The sequence below is a fragment of the Ornithodoros turicata genome, chromosome 8 (genome assembly GCF_037126465.1).
Source record: "Ornithodoros turicata isolate Travis chromosome 8, ASM3712646v1, whole genome shotgun sequence".
Classification (NCBI taxonomy): domain Eukaryota; kingdom Metazoa; phylum Arthropoda; class Arachnida; order Ixodida; family Argasidae; genus Ornithodoros; species Ornithodoros turicata.
This window is the reverse complement of record NC_088208.1, coordinates 10,727,545-10,751,769: the sequence shown is the minus strand read 5'-3', so window position 1 is coordinate 10,751,769 and position 24,225 is coordinate 10,727,545. Positions and strand designations below refer to the sequence as shown.

General features: G+C 44.4%; 1 protein-coding gene across 1 annotated transcript; it reads left to right on the top strand.

Annotated features, from left to right (window-relative positions):
- The first annotated feature begins 2,716 nt into the window (after positions 1–2,716).
- LOC135367497 (uncharacterized) lies at positions 2,717–22,260 on the top strand. The gene is made up of 6 exons (XM_064600799.1): positions 2,717–2,809; positions 14,550–14,639; positions 15,065–17,200; positions 18,422–18,589; positions 21,728–21,943; positions 22,090–22,260. Exons 1-6 carry the CDS (start codon positions 2,717–2,719, stop codon positions 22,258–22,260), a joined length of 2,874 nt encoding a protein of 957 aa, XP_064456869.1.
- The last annotated feature ends 1,965 nt before the right edge of the window (positions 22,261–24,225 follow it).

Genomic DNA, 24,225 nt, shown 5'->3' with positions numbered 1-24,225 from the left:
AACAGATGGACGAGCTGAACCATACACAATACTCCCATAGTCTAGTTTCGAACGCACTGTCGAAATATAGACTTTATGCAACGTCTCTCGATCTGCACCCCAGGACTTGTGTGAAAGAATTTTAAGAACATTATTCGATTTGATACATTTGACTTTTCAGATTTAAAGATGCGACAAAAATGTGAGCTTTTTGTCAAATATAGCACCGAGGAATTTGTGCTCGCTTCTTACAAGAATGCCATGGCCATTCAGTTTCAGAGATGGTTGAGGGAAAACACCTCTAACTCTTGAGAAAGGAACACATACAGTTTTCTCTGGTGAGAACTTAAAACCATTTTCAGTAGACCATTTCACCAACTTATTTATAGCCAGCTGCATCTGTCGCTCACATATTGTCAGGTTGGTAGAGGAATAAGAGATTTGGATATCATCTACGTAGAGAGAGTATGTTATAGATGGTGGCATTACACTGGCTACGTAGTTGATTTTTACGAGGAATAAGATGACACTGAGTACGGATCCTGGGGGACGCCGTTCTCTTTTACAAAATCATGGGATAATATGGTGCCCAGTTGAACCCTAAATGTTCGATTTTCAAGGAAGTTAGAAATGCACTTGAGAAGGCGACCCCTAATGCCGAAGGAATATAAATCTTGTAGAATGCCGTAACGCCAAGCAGTGTCATAGGCCTTCTCTAAATAAAAAAATACAGACAAACAGTGCTTCCTTCTTACGAAAGCTTCGCGGATAATTGTTTCCAAGCGAATGAGGTGATCTGTTGTGGAGTGCCCCGCTCGGAAACCACACTGAAGTCGACATATTAAATTATCCTCTTCCAGGATATGCATCAGACGGTTACCAACCATTCGTTCAAACGTCTTGCCAATACAACTTGTAAGGGCAATAGGCCTGTAACTTGAAGGGTTCCTTTCCCGGTTTCAAAAGGGGAATTATGGTGGCAACTTTCCATCGTACAGGTAGCACTCCTTGTGCCCAAACATGGTTGAAGAATTTCAGCAAGCATGATTTGGACACCTCAGACAGGTGGTCAAGCATTGAATATGTGATCCGGTCAGGACCTAGAGCAGTTGCTTTTGCATACAGTAAGGATCGAGACAGTTCTAACATGGTGAAAGGCTGATTATATGCGTAAGCATCACCCCCACGCAGTGGGATTATTTGTTTTTCAGCCATTTGTTTAACTTTAAGGAATTCACTACTATAGTGGGAAGAACTGGATACGCTTTGGAAGTGATGCCCGAGTGCATTAGCCTGTTCTTCCAGGTTGTCACACACTTTTCCATTTACTTGTAAAAGAGGGACAGACCGACTAATATGTTCGCCTCTAATTTTGCGAAGCCTGTCCCAGACCATTTTAGATAGGGTATTACGAGATAGAGAATATACGAAGGTTTGCCAAGAAGATCGTTTAGCTTCTTTGCGGGCTTATCTGGCCTTCGCCCTTGCTTTTTTGAAGAGTAAGAGATTTTCTGTTTTAGGGAATCTCCGAAATCTACCCCACGCTCGATTTTGAAGTTTGCGCGTTTCCTGACATTCACTATTCCACCAGGGCTTAGGTCGCTTTGGGAGACGACCAGAAGCCTGGGGAATGGACGCAGTCGCTGCGTCCAGAATGATGTTGGTGATGAGGTTATTAGCTTCCTCTACTGTCACCACGTCAAAAGGGATTAGTAGGAGGTCATTTTTCTGTAAATTTATTCCAGTCAGCATCTTGCAATTTCCACCTGGGCGGTCGTGTTGTCAGACAGTCCACAGTTCGCAGATACTTTAAAACGACACGGAAGTGGTCACTTCCATAAGGATTTTTATCTACAGTCCATTCCAAAACTTGAAACAGAGATGGACTGCAAAAGGAAAGGCCTAATGCAGAGAAAGACTGAGTGGTTGTATGCACATATGTTTGTAAGCCGGTATTCAGGAGATAGCTAGACGATGACAGCAAAATTTTTTCTAGCATTTTTCCGCGACTGTCGATTCTACTACTGCCCCTGAGGGGATTGTGGGCGTTAAAGTCACCCAAAAGGATAAGAGGGGATGGAAGCTGCCTGTACAGGTCTTCTATGTCCTTTTGCGTAACGGATTGCGATGGTGGGAGATGGACTGAGCAGATGGTAACAATTCTGTCGAGGCACACCTGCACAGCTACAGCCTCCAAGTCTGTAACTAAATTAACTTCTTTGGCTGGAAGAGACTGCCTTGTAATGATCGCTACACCACCAGATGCACGGTTTGTGTCGTCTCGATCTTTGCGGAAAATATTGTATCTACGGAACGGATTTTGGACATGTGTGTTCAGATAAGTTTCTTGAACACAAAAGCATACTGCGTTGTGCTTCTCAAAAAGATCACGGACATCGTCTAAGTTAGAGAGTAGACCGTGACAATTCCACTGAAGGATTGTGTGGCCCGTCATGATAGCGGAAACAAGAAAATGAAAGAGGGTGTACAACGCTTTGCTCTGCCGGTCAGAGAGAAGGACTGCCATTACTGACGGCTGCTAGGTTTTACTCCTCCTAGATTTTTGAGTGAAAAATGGGGATACCTTTTTCCTCGCTTCGGGGTAGCTAATATTATCAGTAACCTTGATGCGCAAGATCTCCTTTTCCAATTTCCACTTGGCGCAAGACCTGGAGTAAGAGGGGTGATCACTGGAACAGTTTACACAGCAATCAGGCCCTCTACACTCTTTAGTACCATGGCCCTGCTGGCCACAACGAGCGCAGCATGGCGACCCACGGCAAGCATCAGCAGCATGTCCGAAGCGGTTGCACTTGAAACAACGAAGAGGGTTTGGAATGTATGGACGAACCTCTACAGACAGATATCGAACTTTCAATTTATCCGGTAGCGAAGGACGATCGAAGGTAAGAACTACGTTTCTGGTGGTGATATATTCATTGTTTTTCCGTATCTTGAGTTTCCTGACATCAATTACTGCCTGTTCCTTTAGATTTGCAAGAATCTCTTCTACTGGGACGTCAATTAATTCGGCAACGGCTACCACACCACGGCATGTGTTCAGAGTCTTATGTAACGATGCGGATATGGGGACCCCAAGCATCTCTGTGGTGGTCAAGATCTGTTGGCAGTCTTTTACCGATGTACACTTGATAAGGAGGTCACCTGATCGTAACTTCTTAATTTCGGTGATGTGGTTAGAGAGGGAGGACACCCCCTTCTCAACAAAGAAAGGCGACATCTTCCCAAGTGGTACACGTTTGTCTTCTTCCGAAGAAATAGAGCACAACACTATATATTTGGACAAGAAAAAATGCTCTTTTGGTCTGGAGACTTCGGTCCGGGGGCGTTTGCCGCACCCGATCTGAGGAGAAGAGAAGTGTTTAACCATATAGGTTTGATTGCTAGGCATTCCACCAGGTCACCCACACTTCATGCCTATACACGTGGGAAGGTCCCGGAGTTTTCAGAAAAACCCGTCGGCCAGGGCCTGACCAAGACCCTGACCCCCACCGTTCAAGGTTTCTACCCTTCACCTCACATCCCCTCGGCACGGTAGGGTAAACACCTTGGGACCGGGGGCTGGGGTCTGTGGTGGCGCCACTCACCAAACACCAGCCGAAGCCGGTGCCCCCTGCGGGGACGTGCATCATAATGATGCGTTGCTTATGATCGTTCTGCATTTTTCAGGTGCATTGCAGTAACACAAGGGGATTGGAAAAGCAACGCAGTTTGAGTTTGAGCCAGCTGTAAAAGACTGGCTACGTCATGCTCCAGAGAGGAACACGAGGTAGAAGGAATGTGATGGAACAGAAACGTTTGCTGCACAGCCGTGCGTGAGTCGTCAAGTTATCTCCGAATTTCGGATATTAAGTGAGCTTTAAATCGTGCACCTCGAAAAACTCCGTTTTTTTTTACTAACAAACTCTGAAGAAGTCAGTTCTAAGATCTTCACAATTTTGCAGTTTTGTTTGAAGTGTAAAGCAGAGCATACAAGAAGCATATGAGCTTTGACAAGAAGCTTTGATAAACAGATAAGCTGATGTACCCGTCTTCTGTTCAGAGAAATAAAATATTTTGCAATACTTTATCACATGGCACCTTCCATTTAGATCCACTGAATGAAGGAAACGTGAAAGTAACAGTATTATTTGAGCTAGTGGGACGTCCCGTGGGTGTCGACAAAGGGGACAAATCGCCATATATACTGGACGTGCAAAAGATGTCTATAAGCTGTGCGAGATCCTCCCTGGGATATGAGAACGTCACGCTCCGGATGTTACGTGGACGCCGCAGGGATATAGATGGTTTACTGGGTTCTGGTTGAACGGCCACTTCATGGCCATGGATGCTCTGCTTGGGCTCTGGGAATACCCCTCTAGCTCTGCAAAATGGAACACAGACGGTACTCGTAGCTCAGAGAATGAACCCGTTTTGGGACGACCATTTGTGAAGGTTAACATGTGATATCAGAAACGGCCGATGCCCTCTCTTGACAACTAGAGGAAGCGTGCCGCGCCATGTTTCTTAGGGCAATGTCTGAAAGGCGTGGGTTATACATACACGGTTGTCGGTTTCTGTTGCTCGAAGTTTGCACGCCAAGAGGCTACACATGGCAGGTAGGGACAGTACAAGCTTTCTTCATTTCAAATCAGATGGTAATCATTTAAAGGGGCACAGTCGTGTTTCTTGCGAAGGTGTGAGCGTGTATCTCAACAGTGAGAGTGGCAGCACACTGCTGCGTGCCGCTTTGTAACCGAAGAGGACCCACACGACCATCGATGTCGAGAAGTCGTCCTATTATGACATAGTCGTCCTCACAATGTCTATATGTAATAATGTCTATGTAAATAGGATGCCTTCTGGATGTCTATTTGCAATGTTCCTTTGGGCAATAAAGCAATACATCCTGCAGATTCCCTATACAGTCATCCTGCGGCTGCTGTCTCATGCGAAATCCGAATTTCCTATGGAAATCATGTCGTATGAATTTCCTAAGCATGAGGTAGGTGCAATTCGCTTCTGACTTGCATGCCACATTAATAATACAATGTACGTAATGTATATAGCAAAAAGACGAAATAAATGAAATGGTTCCACAAACTAACTACATTGCATGTGTCATGTCATGGCTCAGCTCTATCGCCATACTGCACAAATATTTTAATGATTAGCCCAAGACTCATTTTATTTCTGATTGCTTGATTTTATGTTTTTACGTAGTCTTACACATGGATCTCTTGGATGATTCATTCTTTCTGGCATGAGCACGCAGCCTTGCCTCAACCGCAGCGCATTAATCAATGACTTCACAATAATTGTGTTTCGTTGCAGAGACCACATCGCACAAAAGTTTACGTTCAACAGCATATTAAAACGGTTAATGTCAAGTGTATCCTCGTATCAACTGCGCCCTAGTGAAAATACTCCTCAGATCTAATGTGTTATGGGACTGAGAGGTCCTCTCAGGCTGGTGGACATCTCAGGATGACCTCTCAGGCTGAGAGGACCTCTCAGATTGACAGGACCTCTCAGGACCTCTGAGAAGCTAATACCCAGATCTGACATCGGAATGCCAAAGTTCAATTTCGCCGTCTGCGCTGCACCTGTCGTCGGAGCGGTACAATCATAGAGTGCCATGATACACCAGAGATAGATACAGACAAGGGCATGCCACAAAACTCCACATATACTGAGCTCCTTCCATTGTACAGATACACTCAAGGCTGCACACTGCTACAAAGATTATCTAACAGTTATTGCAAATGTCTTGCAGAATTGTGAATATGTAATATTTGTTGAAGGATCGCTCGCAAGACACTACACGAAACGGAAAATAGCAGCAACAGAAACTGGATTTAGCACCTACATCCCCAAGAACACAGTGATATCCTCAGGTCATCCCAGGGATGATCCATTGGGACAGGAATAACATCCCTCGGGCATCCCCGTAAGGTCCTCACTTTGCTAGAAAAGTGTTAAAATGCAACGCCTCGGGCCATCCCCTGAAGCTCCTCCGGGAGTGTCCCAAAAACAGCACCAGTAAGGTCTGAGGAGCATAATAGGATATATTATTTATTTATTTTGAAAAAAAAAGTGGCCCATTTTAAGTGCAAGGCCATTTTTCTCTTTCCCGCACTTGTTCAACCCTTGTCATCAGCTTTCCGTTTGCTCATTTTTATTTGTTTAGCGTAATTCTCATAACGGACAAAGAGCGCGGCGGTTTAAAAACCAAGCAGAAAGAAATATGAAAGATTCAGAAAAAGCATTTCCAGGAGCACTATGTCCGAGAAACTCACTTCGAAAGGTATTGGACTTTCCCTCCAAACAGAAACAGATAGTAGTTATTGCTTGTTACGCGTCCTCCCGTAAATTCGAGAGCCTCAGTCGCTTCCGTATTAAAAACGAAAAGTGTGCTCCTAAGTGTAATTCGATTATGCAAACAAATAATACAACAAACGAGGAATTGCTTAGAGTATTAACTCCCCATCGATGCAAATGCTATGTTTCTTACTCCATTTGGTTTGAAACATTCAGGGGAATTTTGGGAGGTCAAAAACAGTGCAACAGAATCGCTATTTCTGTCTTTTTCGCGGTAAATGCTCCATGTGTCATATACAGTCACGTTGTTTGGGAAGAGAAATTTTATACACATCGCACTTTGTTGATGACAAATGCCATTCAGGCCCAGAGATCGACCCATACAAACAATACAAATGTATCACTCCATATTTGGGGAGTCTTAGCAGGTAAATTGTACAAAATAATATTTCTCATCGTGTCAGTTACCTACGGGGACATGCCAAGGACGTATTTGAATGACTCCTCGTGGACAGTCCGCCAGTACACATATTCGCAATGTCCGTACAGCGGCGATGAAAAATATGCTTGATGAACTCTGCTTCTTCGTGATCAAGTTTGTCTGTTTTACGTATACTTAGGAACTCGCGATGCATCGTCTAGTTCCCCTTGCTTGCGTAAGATGCCAACTAACTGTAGAGATTGGGTTCTCACTACCTGTCACTTCGAACGAAATTCATCTGTAAGAAATACAATTTGAAAATGTCAGCGTAAGTTAGTGTGTAGGCATTGAAATATATAACATAGCGTTTGGCACAAAGCGCCGTTGTTAAGGTAACGTGGTTGGTAATCATAATGCGTGTCTGCGAACAGTGGTAAAAGCGTAAAGTGAACAGGAATGCCTGTCACTCACAAAAGCATATTTGAGACATCGTCTACATACGTCAAAAGAGCTAGAATCTCGAAGACAAAAAGCAAATTACTTGAGATCCGCGGCCGACGTCCTCACACTTCAACGTTTCAAAACAGACTGATAAAACCGCTGGCGACTGGCCGAAACTACATGCAGTGCAATAATGCACAGATTACAAGAACAATAGCTTCAGGGGGCAATACAAGGCAATACAAAGTTATCACGGCACGTGTTCCTTATTGGAGGAATGATGCATAAAGAAGTGACATCTTGCGAACTATTTTCCAAAGCGGACGAGGTACCATGTCCTGCGGATCGGAAAACATATGTAGCAAACTGCTCTGGGAGCTGTTGCACGACGCACTGTCGCAAAACTGTCTGAGAGGTCCCCCAAAACCCCTCAGGGCTACATGAATGGTTCTACGTCTTCCAGATTTTCTCTAAAAGGTCCTCTCAGAGCCCTCTGTGCTGCTTGAAAGGTCCTCTCAGACCCCTCAGGAAATTTTGAGACGTCTCTTAGACACATTTTCGATTGGGGCTGTACAGTGCATCGTCAAATTTCACTGCAAGCTTTGTGCAGAAGTGTCCGAGCAGTCAAGTGGAAGTTTCAGACGTGTTGAAGCGTTCCTCGTGACTCATGGTTATAGTAATAAAATAAACAGATGTCAAAACTCTTCAGCACAGTTAGAGAGCTCGGATATCAAATGACTTCAATTTTCCACTGCGTTAGGGGGCATTCAAATAATGCAGTGATTTTCGTCTGTTTGTTTTCTGTGTACTCAACACAGTATTTTCGAAATTGTCTGTGTCGCGAAAACGTGTGCAAATAATTCATGCACATGAAAATAAAAAAACAAATAACGTAATAATACAAACAAAATGACAAAAATAAAGATATTGCCAAAAGTTCACGCAAAAGTTGTGCACGCAACTCCACATGCCTTAGTGATTGGAAAAAGTGATTATGCAATACGATAGTTCCTGGCTTTAGTTATGTTGCGAGACGTGAGCTCTCCCAGTCTTTCAAACCGAAACTAGACACAGCCTCAGTGCTCTCATGGTTCTATGCGACCAAGCAACATCGCCATCAACTAGGAGTCAGTGTAGCCATATTTACTGATCTGTATGGAGATGTACAGATTTTTGGCAACATCTGCAGATCCACAAGTTATTTCTGTTTTGCTAGTAGTATATGATCTGCTCAAGTATCCAGAAACTCACACAGAGGCCTGGACGCCATTAAGTAGCAAATTGAGCAATTTTGGACCCCCCACAGTAATTAGGATCATTCAGTGAGTCATTACACCGACTGGGGAGCATCAAAGAGGTGTCCAGACCACTGTTTGACTTTCCGGATACTTGAGCTGATAAAAAATAAAAATAGATAGAGACAGAGTAGACAGTAGAGTAGACAGAAGGAGTTTATACTTAAAGATCAACGACGCTATCTTGAAGAAAGCAGTCGGGAACGGCCGCTGAACATCGCTGGGCGACGGAGCACAGAGGCCGGTTGCAAAGCATCTCCAGCCATGACCACAAGTTCTGGACATTTTGTGACATCAGATGTGACGTCATCATGGTATGTCTGGGCAGGTTAGGACAGCTCTGCACATGCAAGGAAAAAAACACTCATAATACAGAGGCTGTGAAAGCAAGACTAAAGATGCTAACCATCAATAGCTAACAATGGAATGGATCAGGCACAGAAGCAAAACAGCCCACCACAACAGCAGTCACGGGGAGCGCAGAACGATGCCACTGCTCCATCTGAAAGCCAGGCACAGAACTGAATCATAATGCTTTTTTCTCTTCTATAAAGTTACGCATCTGCTGCACTCCTAGAGGCTACTTACTCAACTAATTTCAGATGACAAAATTATTAAGAATCACGCCAGCGCTACTCCCGTTCCCAAGGCAGAAGAAGATAGAAAATGGCGGGGTTGCCCGGACAACAGCAACCAGCACCGGACATGCACAGGCATTAAAATCGCAAACCAAGCAGGGAAAAAGTTGGCGAAAGCATTAGTTACACAACAAATCAGCCCAGCACAACGGCAGTCACAAGAGCGCAGAACGATACGCCCTTTCCATCCGAGAGCCAGGCGCAGAACTGAATTGTAATGCTTTTTTCTCCTCGATAATGTCATGCATCTGCAGTTGGTTTCTGAACTAATTTAATCGCAAAATTATTAAGAATTGTTCTATTACTATTCCCATTCAGGACACTATCGACATCGTCAAGACAAGAATGTTCTTTGTCAAAAAAGAAAAAAAAATAGAAAGCATCAACAGAGCATGCAGGTCGGGACATGTCGGGAGTACTGTTACACGAGGAAAAATCCCACGACCGCTGGGCAACAGAGGAAAGCAAACACTTGAACAGAGTTGAAAAGACACTCACCATCATCGGACACATACACTGCGTTCCCTCACTGTAAATCAGCTCGTCAAATCCGCAGTGACAAACCACACATCTGCACCCCATCAGAGGCAAACGGAACCTCACCAAAGCTATGATCTTCAAGTAACAGCCAGCGCAATTGCTAGGAACGGAATTAATGCGTCCATACCCGTCAGTGTCCAAGTGAGAAGTGATTCCTTGCGCCCTCTGGAGACCTTTCTCATTGAGGACCTTTCTCACCTTTCAGTTTTTTTTTCACTAATATACAACCCATCTCCTCTGGACAAGGTCCGCCTGAAACAATACAGTCGCGGTATGACGTCATCATGCACCTGCGTGGCTGAAGGACGCGTACGCTCTAGACAGGGGACCTGCTATTTATTGGATCACTGTCCCAAGATTACCTTCATTCTACTATAACGATTGCATAGAAAACTTTTGAAGAAAAACACCATGCATGAAAGCTGGTTGTAGGAATTAAGCATTTCATTCCCAAAGTCTTGCTTAATGAGACTTGCAAGAAAACAAAATATCCTAACTCCATCAATGGCTACATGCAACGAGCTAATCGAGACATGGCCGTCCCATCCGGGAGCCAGGCAGCTAACTGAATTATGGCGCTTTGTTCCTCGACTGCATAAAGCCATGCACCTGTCTCCCTTGCGACTACTCTCTGCACTACTCCCATTCAGGGCAGCACTACAAGGTATATCTAAACTGGTAGCGTAAACAAGCGAAGATACCAATCAGACCCATCGGCAAGGCCACCAGCAAGAGGTGCGAGCGATCCTGGGTGTTGACAGTAGAGGTACGGTCGTAAACACAAAAACTTTACAACACGGGCGTGGCTTGTGTTTGTACTAATAGGTAATTCAGAATTTCAATGTAGAAAAAAACTTTCTGTTGCCCTGCTCATGCACATATACGAAATCATCTACCACCTGAGTACATTTCCGTGTCCTGCTGCTCTTGCGCATGTGTCACAGTGGGCGTGTTTATCCGTGCATCTCTGTATCCGTGCATTGTGTCCGTGCATTGTAATACTGAGTTGGCGCACTTTTTTGGGTTAAACAGGAAACGACGTTCACATCTCGGAGCTGTAGACCAAGAACCACTTGTGTGAACAGATAAATACAATGCATTCCCTGTTGCTGGCCCCGTGAAAAAAAAAAAAATTTTGTCATGGGACGAGCGGCCATGATAGCGTGAGTGTTAGCAGGAATCAGCTGTGCACCAATCATGCCATGTTTCATTGCAATTTACCTATAATAGTCAGTCACTGAATAAATGCAAACGTCTAATCACTACGTGTACGTGTAGTTCTAGGAGAGAAATTGAACTTAAGTGAATCTTCCTAATTTCTGTGTGGTCATCTCGATGCCCTTCAGTCTGGAATTGTAGAAATCTGTGATAACTCTACCTATTTCGAATTGATATGTTTAATTAAACCTGATGTGATTTATTTTTATGTATTCTCGTCTGGTGTTGTTGCTTGGGTGAGGGAAAGGGTATACAACGCAAACAAAGTGCGCGAATGTAAACTAGCCATGGCTAATTATGCACTATTTATTATTCATAGTGCTGACGTCATCCCTGACGTCATTTATTTACAATCGTAGTAGTCCGCTCAACGGATGGATGGCGCTGACCGTCTCTGTCATGGCTTCATTCTGAAGACACAGGGGCCTATGGGAGTTGCGCTACCTGTTTCGATATACCTTGAGCACTATCGTCAAGACAAGAATGTTCCTTGTCAAAAAGAAAAATAGAACTACATGTAGAAGGAAAGCATGACAGAACAGGTCTGGGCATGTCATCGCATGTTTGTCAGACAAAAAAAGGGGGGGAGTGAAGAGTAACACTTGAACAAAGCAGAAAACGAGCATCAAACTAAACGCTTTCTAAACACACGCACTCCTCTTATTCAAAAACAGTGCTCATCATAAATCCGTCCAGGACAATTCACACCATTTTTCTATTGCTACACTTTTTTCCAGAAATGGCTAGTTTTCCAGTAACGAGCTTCCTATAATCAATGCAATTGCGAGGCTCCTTGCCTGGAGCTTCAACTGAAATTAGAGGCGATACATAATTACTTCCAGCGGGTTCTATTACTCGGAGATCGAGCATTTTCTTATTTTCAGTTTCTAGTATGGCCTTCTGTCTATGTGCTATTCTATACGACTGAGACTTAACTGGCTTTTCTGATGTCACTTCTATGTCATGACAACCTAACGTCGTTTTGCCAGGCCTCTCAGGAAATAAAGTCTGGTACTCCTCGATTAAGTGAGTCAGATCTTGCTTTCTATTACTAAAGGGTAGGTTACATATTTTTTTGGGATAATTCATCAGTGCAGGGTTGTTAAGTAACTTATCCCAAAGTATAACTATGTACCTGAGTACGTGTACTTGGTATACTTTTTGATTATCCTGAGGAATTATAGCATACAGTTTCATTGCATTTGAGTAGGTTGCAAGTTACCAGCTTCGACGACATTGTGCACTATTTCTTGAACTGTGGGAACTTTACCAGTTCCTAGAGGAGGGATGTCTAAGGGGATTTCCTCAGGTTCGCTTAGTGTGAGGTTAACAATAGCCTCGCATTCGGTGTACAGTTTTATCAAGTTTGCGTGGTATATTTTGACTGATGATTTACGTTTGCCAAGCTGAACCACATATTTAGTGTCGGAAAGTTTTTCTATTACCTGTGCTGGACCTTCCCACTTCCAGTTCCTCTGAACTTCCAGTTTGTATTGACGACATGCTCGTAATATAATTACTTTTTGTCCTGGAGAGAACAGCCGTGACTTAGCTCTCCTGTGGTAGTAAGTTTTACCTTTTTCCTTTTTGGGCAATTTTCATGTTCTCCAGTGTTAGCTCTTTAGATACACGTAAACGATTTAGCAATTCTAAAACGTACTCTACCACTGTGGGATCGTCCCCACTATCTTCCCATTGTTCTCTGAGTATTCTCAGCGGTGATCTTAGTGATCTGCTATAGACGTTCTGCAGGTCTAAACCCTGTTGCTTCATCGGGAAGCGTTCTAAGAGCAAACGTTGCTGCCGGCAAACACATGTTCCAATCTTATTCATGTTCATAACACAGAGCTTGTAGAACCCGTTTAACTGTTGAATGCCAACTTTCAACTGCACTGCTTTGTGTATGATATACTAAGCTGTGGACGATAGTAATCTCGCAGCGTTGTAGAAAGGTAGTAGTCAGTGCACTAGTAAACACCCTTGCCTGATCGCTTTGAATTTCGCTGGGAAACGTATTCGTGCAAAGACGCCAAGCAAGACATCCACAATTTTGGAAGAAGTTATTTCCTTGAGAGGCACTGCTTCGGGAAACTTCGTTGCTGGACACAGCAGCGTTAGTATGGAAAGGCACCCTGACTTAGTTTGTGTTACATAACTTAGTTAGCGAGGGCCTAGCTGTCGATTACCAAGCGCTTGAAGGGATCTGTGACTATGGGGACTAGGTTAAGTGGTGCTTTCCACTGGTCCGTAGATTTCCCTACTCTTTGGCGTGAATCAGATGACCGAATTTTTTCACATCTTTAAAGCATCCTGGCCAGTAGTATTCCTGAAGGAGTCTATCCCAAGTTTTTTTCTGATTCCTAAATGACCTGACCATGAACATGCATGACTGAGGTGCGGCCTTCTTGTCTGTGCTTTTGAGGTACAACTAGCTGATCCAAGGTTCTGCGTCGCATTTTTACTAGGGACACCATCGGTGGCTTTGAAAAGTCTTTCTAGCGTTGAGCCACTTTGTTGCTCCAGCTTTAGAAAGTTTGTTTGTCAAGGCCTCGTAAGCTGTCAAAACTATTTGATACTGGAGGCAAAAGGAGCAAGCTGTATAGTTTTCTGCGCATTCAAGTTCCTGCTGAATACTGTTTTGACCAACATCTTGGAAGGATTCTTCGTTAGGATTCGCAACGGGAACTTCTAGATTTTGCTCTGTGTGCTAATGGTACCGAAGCTTATTCGCCAGTTCACGCGCTTTCGAACGTGTGAGGCAGTTGACCTGTTGTGCACTGCATTGTTTCCCTTGTTCTGCTAATAGATTTGAAGACTTGCTCGGAAATAGATAGGCATAATGTTGGGGAATACCTTTAGATACAGCAGCTTCGGTTATGATTTCACCAAAGGATCCCTTAAGGGTTACCTCAGCTACAGGAAGACATACATTGTTTTCCTGCACAATTTGCCTGATCCTCGTTGATTCGCCTGTATAATCCTCGGGTCTAACCAGCGAAGGATGGGCAACATCTATGGTAGCACCACTATCTCTTAGTGCTTTACACGGTGTACCGCTTACCGTTAAGTCACAGAGGTAATGTCCTAGCAACTCAAGGTTTTCCTCGTCATCTATTACGTAGGAGAAAGGTTTTTAGGTTTTTTATCACAAACACTCGCAATGTGTACCTGGTTCGTGACTGAAATAACAAACTGGAGGTTTTCTATCTTCGAAGACTCTCGTGTTATTAAGAGTTTTCTCTTTCATGGTGGTACTCTGTTTACCTTTCTGACTGCTTTCACGAGAGGTGGCAACTGGGACGTCTCTTTCCGGTTTGTTGGTAGCAAACTTTCGATAAGGTGTGAAAGGTTTGCGTGTCTTCAAGCTCATGGATGACGTGTTGTAGACTCTTCTAGGCACTGCTTTTTCTATGGTGTCAACGTCTGTCTTGTCCTGAATCCAGAATCGCATATGTTCTGGGATGCGGTCAAAGAACTGTGCTAGGCAAATATGCTGTATGACTTTATCCTCGTAGCCATAAGCCTTTACCTCCGTCAACGATTCCACCAAATTCGAATTATACGCCAAGTCTACGTAAGGTTGATTAGGTTTCTTGACATCTGATCTGAATCTTTGGCGGAAAGCCTCATCAGATAGGCGAAACTTTTTCAAAAGACTGCTTTTTACTCTATTGTAATCTTCATACTCATCCTTAGGCAACCGCGCTAAAACATCTGCTGTTTCACCAGGCAAAAGAGTATGGAACCTTTGTGGCCAAGAAGACGACAAAATTGTGCCTTTCGCAAGTACGTTCACAGTTTACTAGGTGTTGGGGAATCGAAACTAACTTTATCTTCTTTGTGTGTGTTGAATGGGTTTGGGAACTGTCCTGAAACGAAAAGGACGAAGAGGAAGTTAGCACGCTGATGATGATTAAAACGAACGTTTTTAGACGAAACATGACGCTTGTCATCCTTTTCTGATCGGCAAACTGAGAAACGAACCGGGTCATCGTGTTGCAGAACACAAATTTATGGTGCCGAAACCCGGGAATTCCACTGAGATACCGACTAGAGAGGGTGGATTGAGCATCAACAACGATGGATCGTCTAAAGCAAAAACGAGGAGTTCTACGTACAGCAGTGACGAAGCTTATCAACGAAATCGACGTGTTACTGGAAGCACCTACTACAACGACGGGTGAGCTTTGCACAAATTTAATCTTTTGAAGTTAAAAGAAGAGACTCTGAAGTCTTTAGACAACTCTATCGAGGCTCTTGTGGTGGATGAAGACTTCGCTGATGAGATTCAGACAGTCTTTTCTTACGAAGAAAAAATATGTGTAACGAAATCAAAAATTTGTCAGAAACTGAATGCGCATGGGAGACCACCTGAAGTACCACCGGAGTCCAGAACAGGCACGCAACAAACACGGGCAAGAAACCCCACTGATACCAGGGTGAAACTACCAAAGTTAGAAGTGCCGAAGTTCAACGGAGAACTTACGCTCTGGACGACGTTTTGGGATCAGTTCGAATCCAGTATTCATACAAACGAAACTTTGCACAAAGTTGACAAGTTCAAGTATCTTAAGAGCTTCTTGACTGGCAAAGCAGCTACCGCTATTAGCGGGCTGCCACTTACCAACGAGAACTACGATGCTGCGATAGACATTTTGAAACAACGTTTCATCCAGAAGCAACCTATTGTCGACCAACATCTAGACCGTTTATTGAATCTGCCAAAGGTTAACGATGCACAGAATTCCGTTCGACTTCGGGAACTATATGATGAGATCCAAGTAAGGATACGAAGTCTACGGGCCCTTGATGTCGACCGGAAAGATTACGGAGTCATGCTGATGACTGTGTTACGCAAGATCATACCAAAAGAGGTGACTTTAGACTACAATCGCAAGTACGCGGGAGGTACCCCCGAAGGCAAAGAAGAAATTGAGAATTTTCTAGACTTTCTCAAAGTCGAAGTGGAAAGTCGAGAGAAGGACATGTCGTCAATCGACAAGCGCATGGAAGGCGGACGTCATAGCACGGAACGAAGGGACACAAGGCGACCTTTCGTGCGGCAAACGACCGGAGCCTTGGCGACTGGAGTGACAGTTCGACAGACAGACTGTGTTTTATGCAAAGCAACTGACCATACTCTAGAAAACTGGAACGGCAACCTCGCGGTTGAAGACAACAAAGCTTTACTTTCGCGAGAAGGTCGCTGCTTCAAGTGCGGAAAGTGGTATGACCGATCAAGAGACTGCAGAACCGCTCCTCGTCTAAAATGCTCACACTGCGGTGGGCATCATCTCACGGTACTATGTGAACAGCCCTTGAAGAGACAAGGCAATGAAGAACCCAGGAATTCTCGTTTGGGTGTGTTGTCATCTACCATGTCTGAGTCCGAAATCAACAGAGACAGCGGCACGATCCTTCTACTGACAGCTCGGGTATGGGCAGAAACTAACGCAAAGCGACAGTTTGTGAGGATAATGCTTGACGGAGGAAGTCAAAGGACATTTATTAAGGAGTCCCTATCACATCTGCTTGACTGCGAATCAGTAGGGGAGGAGGTGTTGACGATATGCGCCTTCGGTTGTAGGCCGTTGAAAAGAAGGTGTCGTCGTGTTAAAGTTTGGCTTCGCAGCCAATATTCCCGCAAAGAAGTGTGTGTTGAAGCTCTGGAAACACCTGATATTTCAGCTAATGTGCTACACCCGCCTGATTGTAATCTAACACGAACCCTAACCGAGAGAGGCATGCAGGTGGCCGACGTTGTACTTACGGGCATAACCTGTAAAAGCGAGGTCCAGATCCTCATTGGTGCAGATTCCTACTGGGCAGTAGTGACAGGCGAGACGGAACCAATCACAGACAAGCTCTTCGCGATTAAAACGATATTCGGCTGGACAGTTCAAGGCCCTACTTCCTCATCGCCGTCTGACAACTTGGACACCAATGTAGGTGTGCTTAGAGTAACAGCGGAAAGCTTTGAAGACGAAACTTCTTCCCAGCTGCGAAGATTTTGGGAACTTGAACACATTGGGATTCAGCACAACGAAACCGAATGCAAAGAAGATCATATTAATGAAGTGATGGATCATTTTACTAAAACAATTACGAAGAAAGACGGAAGGTATGAAGTTTCCCTACCTTGGACAACGAAAAAAGACGAGTTACTTTCAAATCTAGAAGTAGCAAAGACAAGACTCCGATCGCTAACGAAACGCCTCATGAGAGATAGTGGGGTAATTGAAGAGTACGATGCTGCTATTCGCCTCTACGAACAAAACAGACATGCGGAAAAGATACCAGCGGACGACAACTCGGCTAACGCTCAGTACTACCTTCTTCATCGAGCCGTGATTCGACGTGAAAGGGACACCACAAACACACCACATTCGGCGCTACTTCAGGCCCTTTCCTTTTAGCTGGAACTGTGCGACACCATCTACAAACATCGTCTGAAAAGTACCCGAAGACTTGCGAACTCCTCTTAGAGAGTTTCTACGTAGATGACCTGGTAACCAGCGTCGACACAGTTGAAGAAGCACAACAGCTTTGGATGGAATCAGTCATCATTTTTGAAGATTGCTGCATGAGATTACGAAAATGGGCAACCAATGATGAACAGCTGTGTGCAACTCTGCGGCACTACGAAGACGAAAGGTTGATCTCACATCACGAGAGGAAGGTGTTAGGTCTGGTTTGGGACGCGGAAAGTGATACGTTACGAGTTGCGCTAGATTACGTGATTGACTTTCTGCTGACAGCTAACGTTACCAAGCGTAGCCTGCTTCAAACGGTAGCGCGAATATTCGATCCTCTTGGGATTCTCGCACCATTCGTTATAAAAGCCAAGATCTTGTTCCAACGTGTCTGGCAAAAAGAACTAAGATGGGACGAGAGTCTCCCGCACGACATTCTGGAAGACTGGCAAAAATGGTGTCATGAACTCCCAAAAGCCGATGAAATATGGATTCCAAGGAGCATTAAAAGTACGGCGCAAGTACTCAGCCAATCCGTACACGTATTCTGCGACGCCAGTTTACAGGCATACTGAGCGGTCGCCTACATCAGGAGCCAATATGCCGACGGATCATGCACCGTTCAACTTTTGTTGTCGAAAACCAGAGTTGCTCCTTTGAAAAGCATTACATTACCACGCTGGATAAAATCATCAGGGTAACGTCATGGATATACAGGTTTATACAGAATGCGAGACAAAGAGAGCCTAAAGAAAGGGGCCCCCTCACGAGCTACAGCAGGCCGAAAGGTACTGGATCAAAGAAGTTCAAGAGGAGGTGTTCTCAGAAGAGTTGCAAGCACTGCATTGCTCACAACCAGTGAAATCAACGTCAAGTCTAAGAGACTTCCACCAATATTTGGACCCGAATGGACTTCTACGGATAAAGGGAAGATTACAACGAAGCAACGAAAACGAAGAAGTGAAGCATCCATTGATATTACCAAAGCAGCACACTTACACGCGACTACTTATCGAAAAGACGCATCAACGCTTACTGCATTCTGGAGTCCGTGACACGCTCGTTTAGCTAAGAGAACATTATTGGATTATCCAGGGTCGTCAAGCTGTGAAAAGTGCTCTGTACAAGTGCGTGTGGTGCAAGCGGCAACGCGCTCAACCGACGTTCCAAGACGTTGCCCCGCTTCCTCCTGATAGGATAAACAGGACTGGACCTTTCGAGGTAACGGCAACAGACTTTGCGGGACCCCTCTTCTACAAGACTGTAGGCAACAACTCAACGAAATTCTACATCGCTCTTTTTACGTGTGCTGTAACAAGAGCGGTACACCTAGAAGTTGTCGACGATCTCACAGCAAACCAATTCCTCATGGCATTTCGCCGGTTCGTAGCCAGAAGGGTATTATGTAAGATTATTTATTCCGACAATGCGCTTGCTTTTAAGCGAGCTTCTAAGGATATTAAGATCCTCTGGAACAATATACGTAGCCCTGAGGCACTCGCCTACTTTTCGAAAAAATGTATCCACTGGAAATTTATTATCGAGCGAGCAGCATGGTGGGGAGGGTTTTGGGAGAGGATGGTGCGATCAGTGAAGAATACTCTCCGACGATCACTATCAAAAGCTTTACTCCATCATGACGAACTGATCACAATTCTGACCGAGATTGAAGCCATAGTAAATTCTCGACCGCTCACCACTGTTCATGATACACCAGAGGATTCTTCAGAGTTAACTCCTGCTCATTTCCTGGTGGGAAAGAGACTGACGACGTTGCCAACTGACAAGGTGACGTCCACAGCGTCAGACTGGAGCTCGCTGAACAAGAGTTACCGACGTCGTCAACAGCTGCTCAACTCTTTCTGGACCCGATGGAGGAAGGACTATTTGCTACAACTTCGGTCCCATCACACAGCGAAACGTGGAAATGCAGTAACTTTGAAGCCCGGAGATTTGGTACTGCTCATGCAAGATCGCTTACCAAGACATCTGTGGAAGATGTGTCGGGTAGACACCATTACTCCCAGTGCTGACAGAAAAGTAAGAGCGTGCACAGTCCGACTACCAGACGGAACGTTGTTACGTCGACCTGTGCAACTTCTCTGTCCACTAGAGATTGTTTAATCAAGTGAGCAACTACTCACTGCGGGGGAGGATGTTGGGGAATCGAAACTAACTTTATCTTCTTTGTGTGTGTTGAATGGGTTTGGGAACTGTCCTGAAACGAAAAGGACGAAGAGGAAGTTAGCACGATGATGATGATTAAAACGGAACGTTTTTAGACGAAACATGACGCTTGTCATCCTTTTCTGATCGGCAAACTGAGAAACGAACCGGGTCATCGTGTTGCAGAACACTAGGTACATACCTATGTCCTCTCCCAACTTGTAGGGCTCCATAAAATTCGTCATTTTAAATGACTTCACCTGCATTACTTGAGGAAGCTAGTCTCAGCAATTTTATCATCTTCCTCGTTGCGCTCGACTTGCAATTTAAGGTGAATATCTAATAATTCTTTTTGCTAAGCATACTCTCTCTCTCTTTCATCTCCCTTCTGTAACTTATCATCTGCCAGGCTTGTTGGACTTCATCATCGACGATATCCGCACTCAATATGGCTCCAATAATGCGGGGCTTTCGCTTCAATTTCGAAGTGTCAATACTTAAATCCTCACATATTTCTAACGAGTCATCTTTCTTGAGTGAATCTTGCTTCATACTTGAGTATCTTTGCCTAAAACAATACTATGAGGCATACGAACGGGTCAACTAACCCTATTTAGAACACTAGGCTAAATACTGGTTACAACTAATCAGCAAAGCTAGTACCCACCTTTACATACTCGAAGCACATGAGGTCCGCCGTGCACCGCTGCCACCAGTTGATACATTCCTTCACCCGAATCGACGACACAGAGAGGTCCAGCAACTGGATTTTAAAGGCGTTGTGACAGTTGGTTTCCAGCTCACCCACATAAATACGAAAAACTGTTTTATCACCCGACATAATCCCATATTCAAGTTTTCAGGTACACGAGGTAAGCAGATACCGAGAATAACGGCCAGGAGAAGCGACATCGGTGACGTCACACAGGAGCGGCCAGGGAAGACGGGCGCCTCCCAAGCCAAATGAGGGAGAGAGGCCCATGAGGTCACACCGTGGGTCGTCATTCTGTAGCCGCGCCTATTTTCCGAACCAATCTTGCGAGAGGAAAAACTTTTTTTTTTTTTTTCACGGTGTTCTCAGAATGAGTACGATGCATATATATTATGTTTCAACACACCAGAGAAAGTGTCGCAACGCCTTTAATGAAAGTCGTAAATTCTGGTAGAGTGTATTGGTATCAAATGGAAGGCCGGCCACAGGGGCCGGCTTCCTCTAGCATCTCAAACAGACTCGAACAACATTCTGAACACCAACTCTCGCCCGGCGAGAGTTGGCTGTTTAGAGATTGCTATACGTGAAGTGTCCGTTTCGCCGTGCAACAGTCCATGACACTGGAAAGCCGCAAGTGGGAGAACAACACGAGGATGTGGACACCTCATAGGTGAACATTGAACTTGCCAGTGTCCACCCATAAGAGAATGTCAGAGGTCATCCAGCGGCGGTGAAACTCAACTGCCCCAAGCACCGCTCGCTCCCTGCAAAGAACTCCGCGAATACCGGCATTAACGAGGTAAATCACCTCCTGCACACTGCGGCTCTGCTGCGCATGAACTCACATGACGAGGGCCCAGATCAGCCAAGAGAAAGGATATCAGCTCCCGTCTCCCCGGTTTTGTTCGCTTTCGTGCACGAGCCGGCCACGTTTGCCAATGCCCGACGATGAGTGTGTTGAACGGGAATCATGCATGCCGAAGGTAGCGACAGTAGTGACAGTGCATAGTATCTCTTCTTGCCTTGAGGTATAAAATTAAGGAATACGCAAGCTCAGTTACCACCTTCATTCGATCGTTATTGTGAAGGGGCTCGTTATTGTATTCCCCCATTCCATCCAGCAATGGGGTAGAGTATCGCCTGTGGCGATGAAACTCCCCACTCTCCAAGGTCGAAAATAAAGTTGTTGTTGTTACCACCTCCAACCTCTCTGTACCTCTGAGGGATGACCACAACGTCAGCGGAGAAAGCACGCTGCCTCCCCGTTCTGGTTTAAAAGTTTTTTTTTCGAGGTTGCACCGCGACCATCTACAACGCGCAATGGAACAAAAAAAAAGCCTTCTTGCACGGGACTTCCTTTTATGGGTTGCAAGGGATCTCCTGCCATTCAGCCTCGTGGCTGGCGAGGGCTTATAGGCGAGCACATGCCCATTGGCATGTAGGGCTATCATACGCACGATGGTTTTATCTTCTGCTCGTAATTCTAATGTGATATGTGCTATAAATTCCTTGTCACTCCCCAGGACTTCCTGCTGAAGTATCATGTTATCCGGAAAGCAGAGGACCTGCCTGAGAGAACGACTATCTCCAGGGGTGCGCTGTCAGATGTTTACAGTGAACTACATTCCAAGGCAGAAGATCTGCTGCACGGGGCAAGCTTTTGCGCCCTCACATTTGACCTCTGGACCGACAGCTACCGTCGCAAGGGTTTCATTACATCAGCTGCCACTTTTGCGACGGTAAGTGTCTGCTGAAGACTGCAACCCGAGCTTCAGTTTTCACGCAACAGTGGCCATATTTGCGAATACTATATGCAGCTACTAGTTCTATGACATTAGGCAAATGAATTGGCCCAACTGGCTGCAGCGACGGTGTTCTCATTCAGGCTCTCATTTCAACTGACTTTGGATTCCGACGTGTGACTCTCTCCACACGCAACCTCTTCGAACGGCACACTGGGATTGTCATATTGGACGAGTATACAAGGTACATCGACGAGTTCAACATCACTTCGAAAGTCATACTGCTGCTTAATACACCCCGGCTCAAAAGTTAAGCATGCACCAAGTCTTGCTGGTGTGAGCAATCCTTTGTCCCTCTAACCCCCAACTAGAAGATGATGAAAATGATCCCATTACTGACTCCATCAGTGACGATCACTGGTACACGTCTTTAGGGATACCCCACCAATCTGTGTCCATAAAGGGTGATACTCCCACTAAATGGCATAGTATACTAATGAAGATTAACAGCTTAATTGATAACCGTAAACACCTACGAACGCTGCTTGCATCCACAAGTGAAAGTATAGCTGTTGCCCCTAAGGAATGGTGTATCATGCAAAATCTGTCAGAGTTCTGAAAAAAATTGCAAACATCATGGAGCAAACATGCATCGGCAAACATCATGGTCACAGGACAAATCCTGCACTTTCAGTTTGATTATTATTGTGCGCAGTGTGCTGGAAGGTTGTCTAGAAGAAAGGGATGAGGACCATGTCCTTGTGCAAGAGATGAAAAAACGTATGAGAACAATGTTTGCTCACAGATTTTCCATAAGTGATACAGCCCATACAACCATGTTACATCCTGTAGACATCCAGAGAATGTTCGACACTGGATATTTGATACCTGCACGATATCCGTAAACGTTCAACTGTTGTCTAATGGAACTTCCATGGATATTCCTTTTACCGGTTGCTGGACGTCCAGAAAACATCTTGACATTAATTTTGAATATCCAGTGGACATGTCGTGTGTGTTCACGTTTTGAAATGTCTTTCATTAGATATTTTATTAACTGTTAATGGACGTGAAGAAAATAGCTTTACAATAATTCAGTAAGATCCACTGGACATCATGTGCATGTGATGTTTTAAACGTCTAGCATCAAATATTTTAGTTATTTATATTCGTATTATATTTGCACTGTATTTATATCAGCCTGTTTAATAGACTTACCGACCCAAAGCTAATTACATTACATCCATAGGATATACCATATCCGTGCAAAAATGGTGTGTGTATTACTACCTAAAATCTTTGTACCGTTCAGCTAGCTGAGTATAAGACACAAAAGGTTGCTTATGCAAGAAAACAGTAATTTTTATTGTTATACATATATGCACGAATATTGACAATTTCTTTTTTAATGCTTGTGGCTACAGCACTCGCACCTGCTGTTCTATCCCTTGTAGTGAAAAAAAAAGCTTGCTATATATAGTTGAGTGCAACGCAGCAGCGGTTATGTGGTGAGGTGCACAACATTTATCATTTATATTTTAAATCATGGCATTTATGTGAAAAGTACAAATAACTTTGTTACGCCCACCACCCCTTCTACAAACCTTTTTGACATGGTCGTCCTAGAAATATAGTTTTATCAGTGCAGCCAAAACAAATGTCATCTAAAGTTTCATCTTGGTGGAGGGCAGGACACCCGTTTCTCAATGGGGCATGTGACACCTTACTGGTGTACTTTCCCAGCTGCACTTGTGGCTATGCTGTGATTTCGGCAACATTTCGGGAGCGAGTAATTGAAAGCACTTGTCGGGTTCAAGAATTTAAATGCCCCCGCCCTTTGGTCACCAATTGCGGTGTAATCAAGGCGGCGATTAGTGATCATATGCCAGTGTTCATATGTATTAAAGCAATGCGCAAAGTGGACAGTTGTAAAGAAACAAGGAGTAGAGATATTACACAGGGCAGGCTAATATCCTTTAGGGAAGCCATTGAGTCAGCGGTCTGGCAGCCTGTAATACACACTGACTGTGTGGAAGAGGCATATAATATGTTTTTGTCCAGATTCATAGACCTCTACGACACAGCGTTTCCGTACCGAAAACATACACAAAATAAAAAAATGCGAAAACCTTGGATGACAAGAGATGTGCTGAGAATATTGCAAAAGAGAAATAGAAAATACAAACAATTTCTGCGAACTAGATTGAATGAGCACTTGCAAGAATTTAAACAACTACGAAATTCAGCAAACTCTGAACTTAGACGCGCTAAAGCTGATT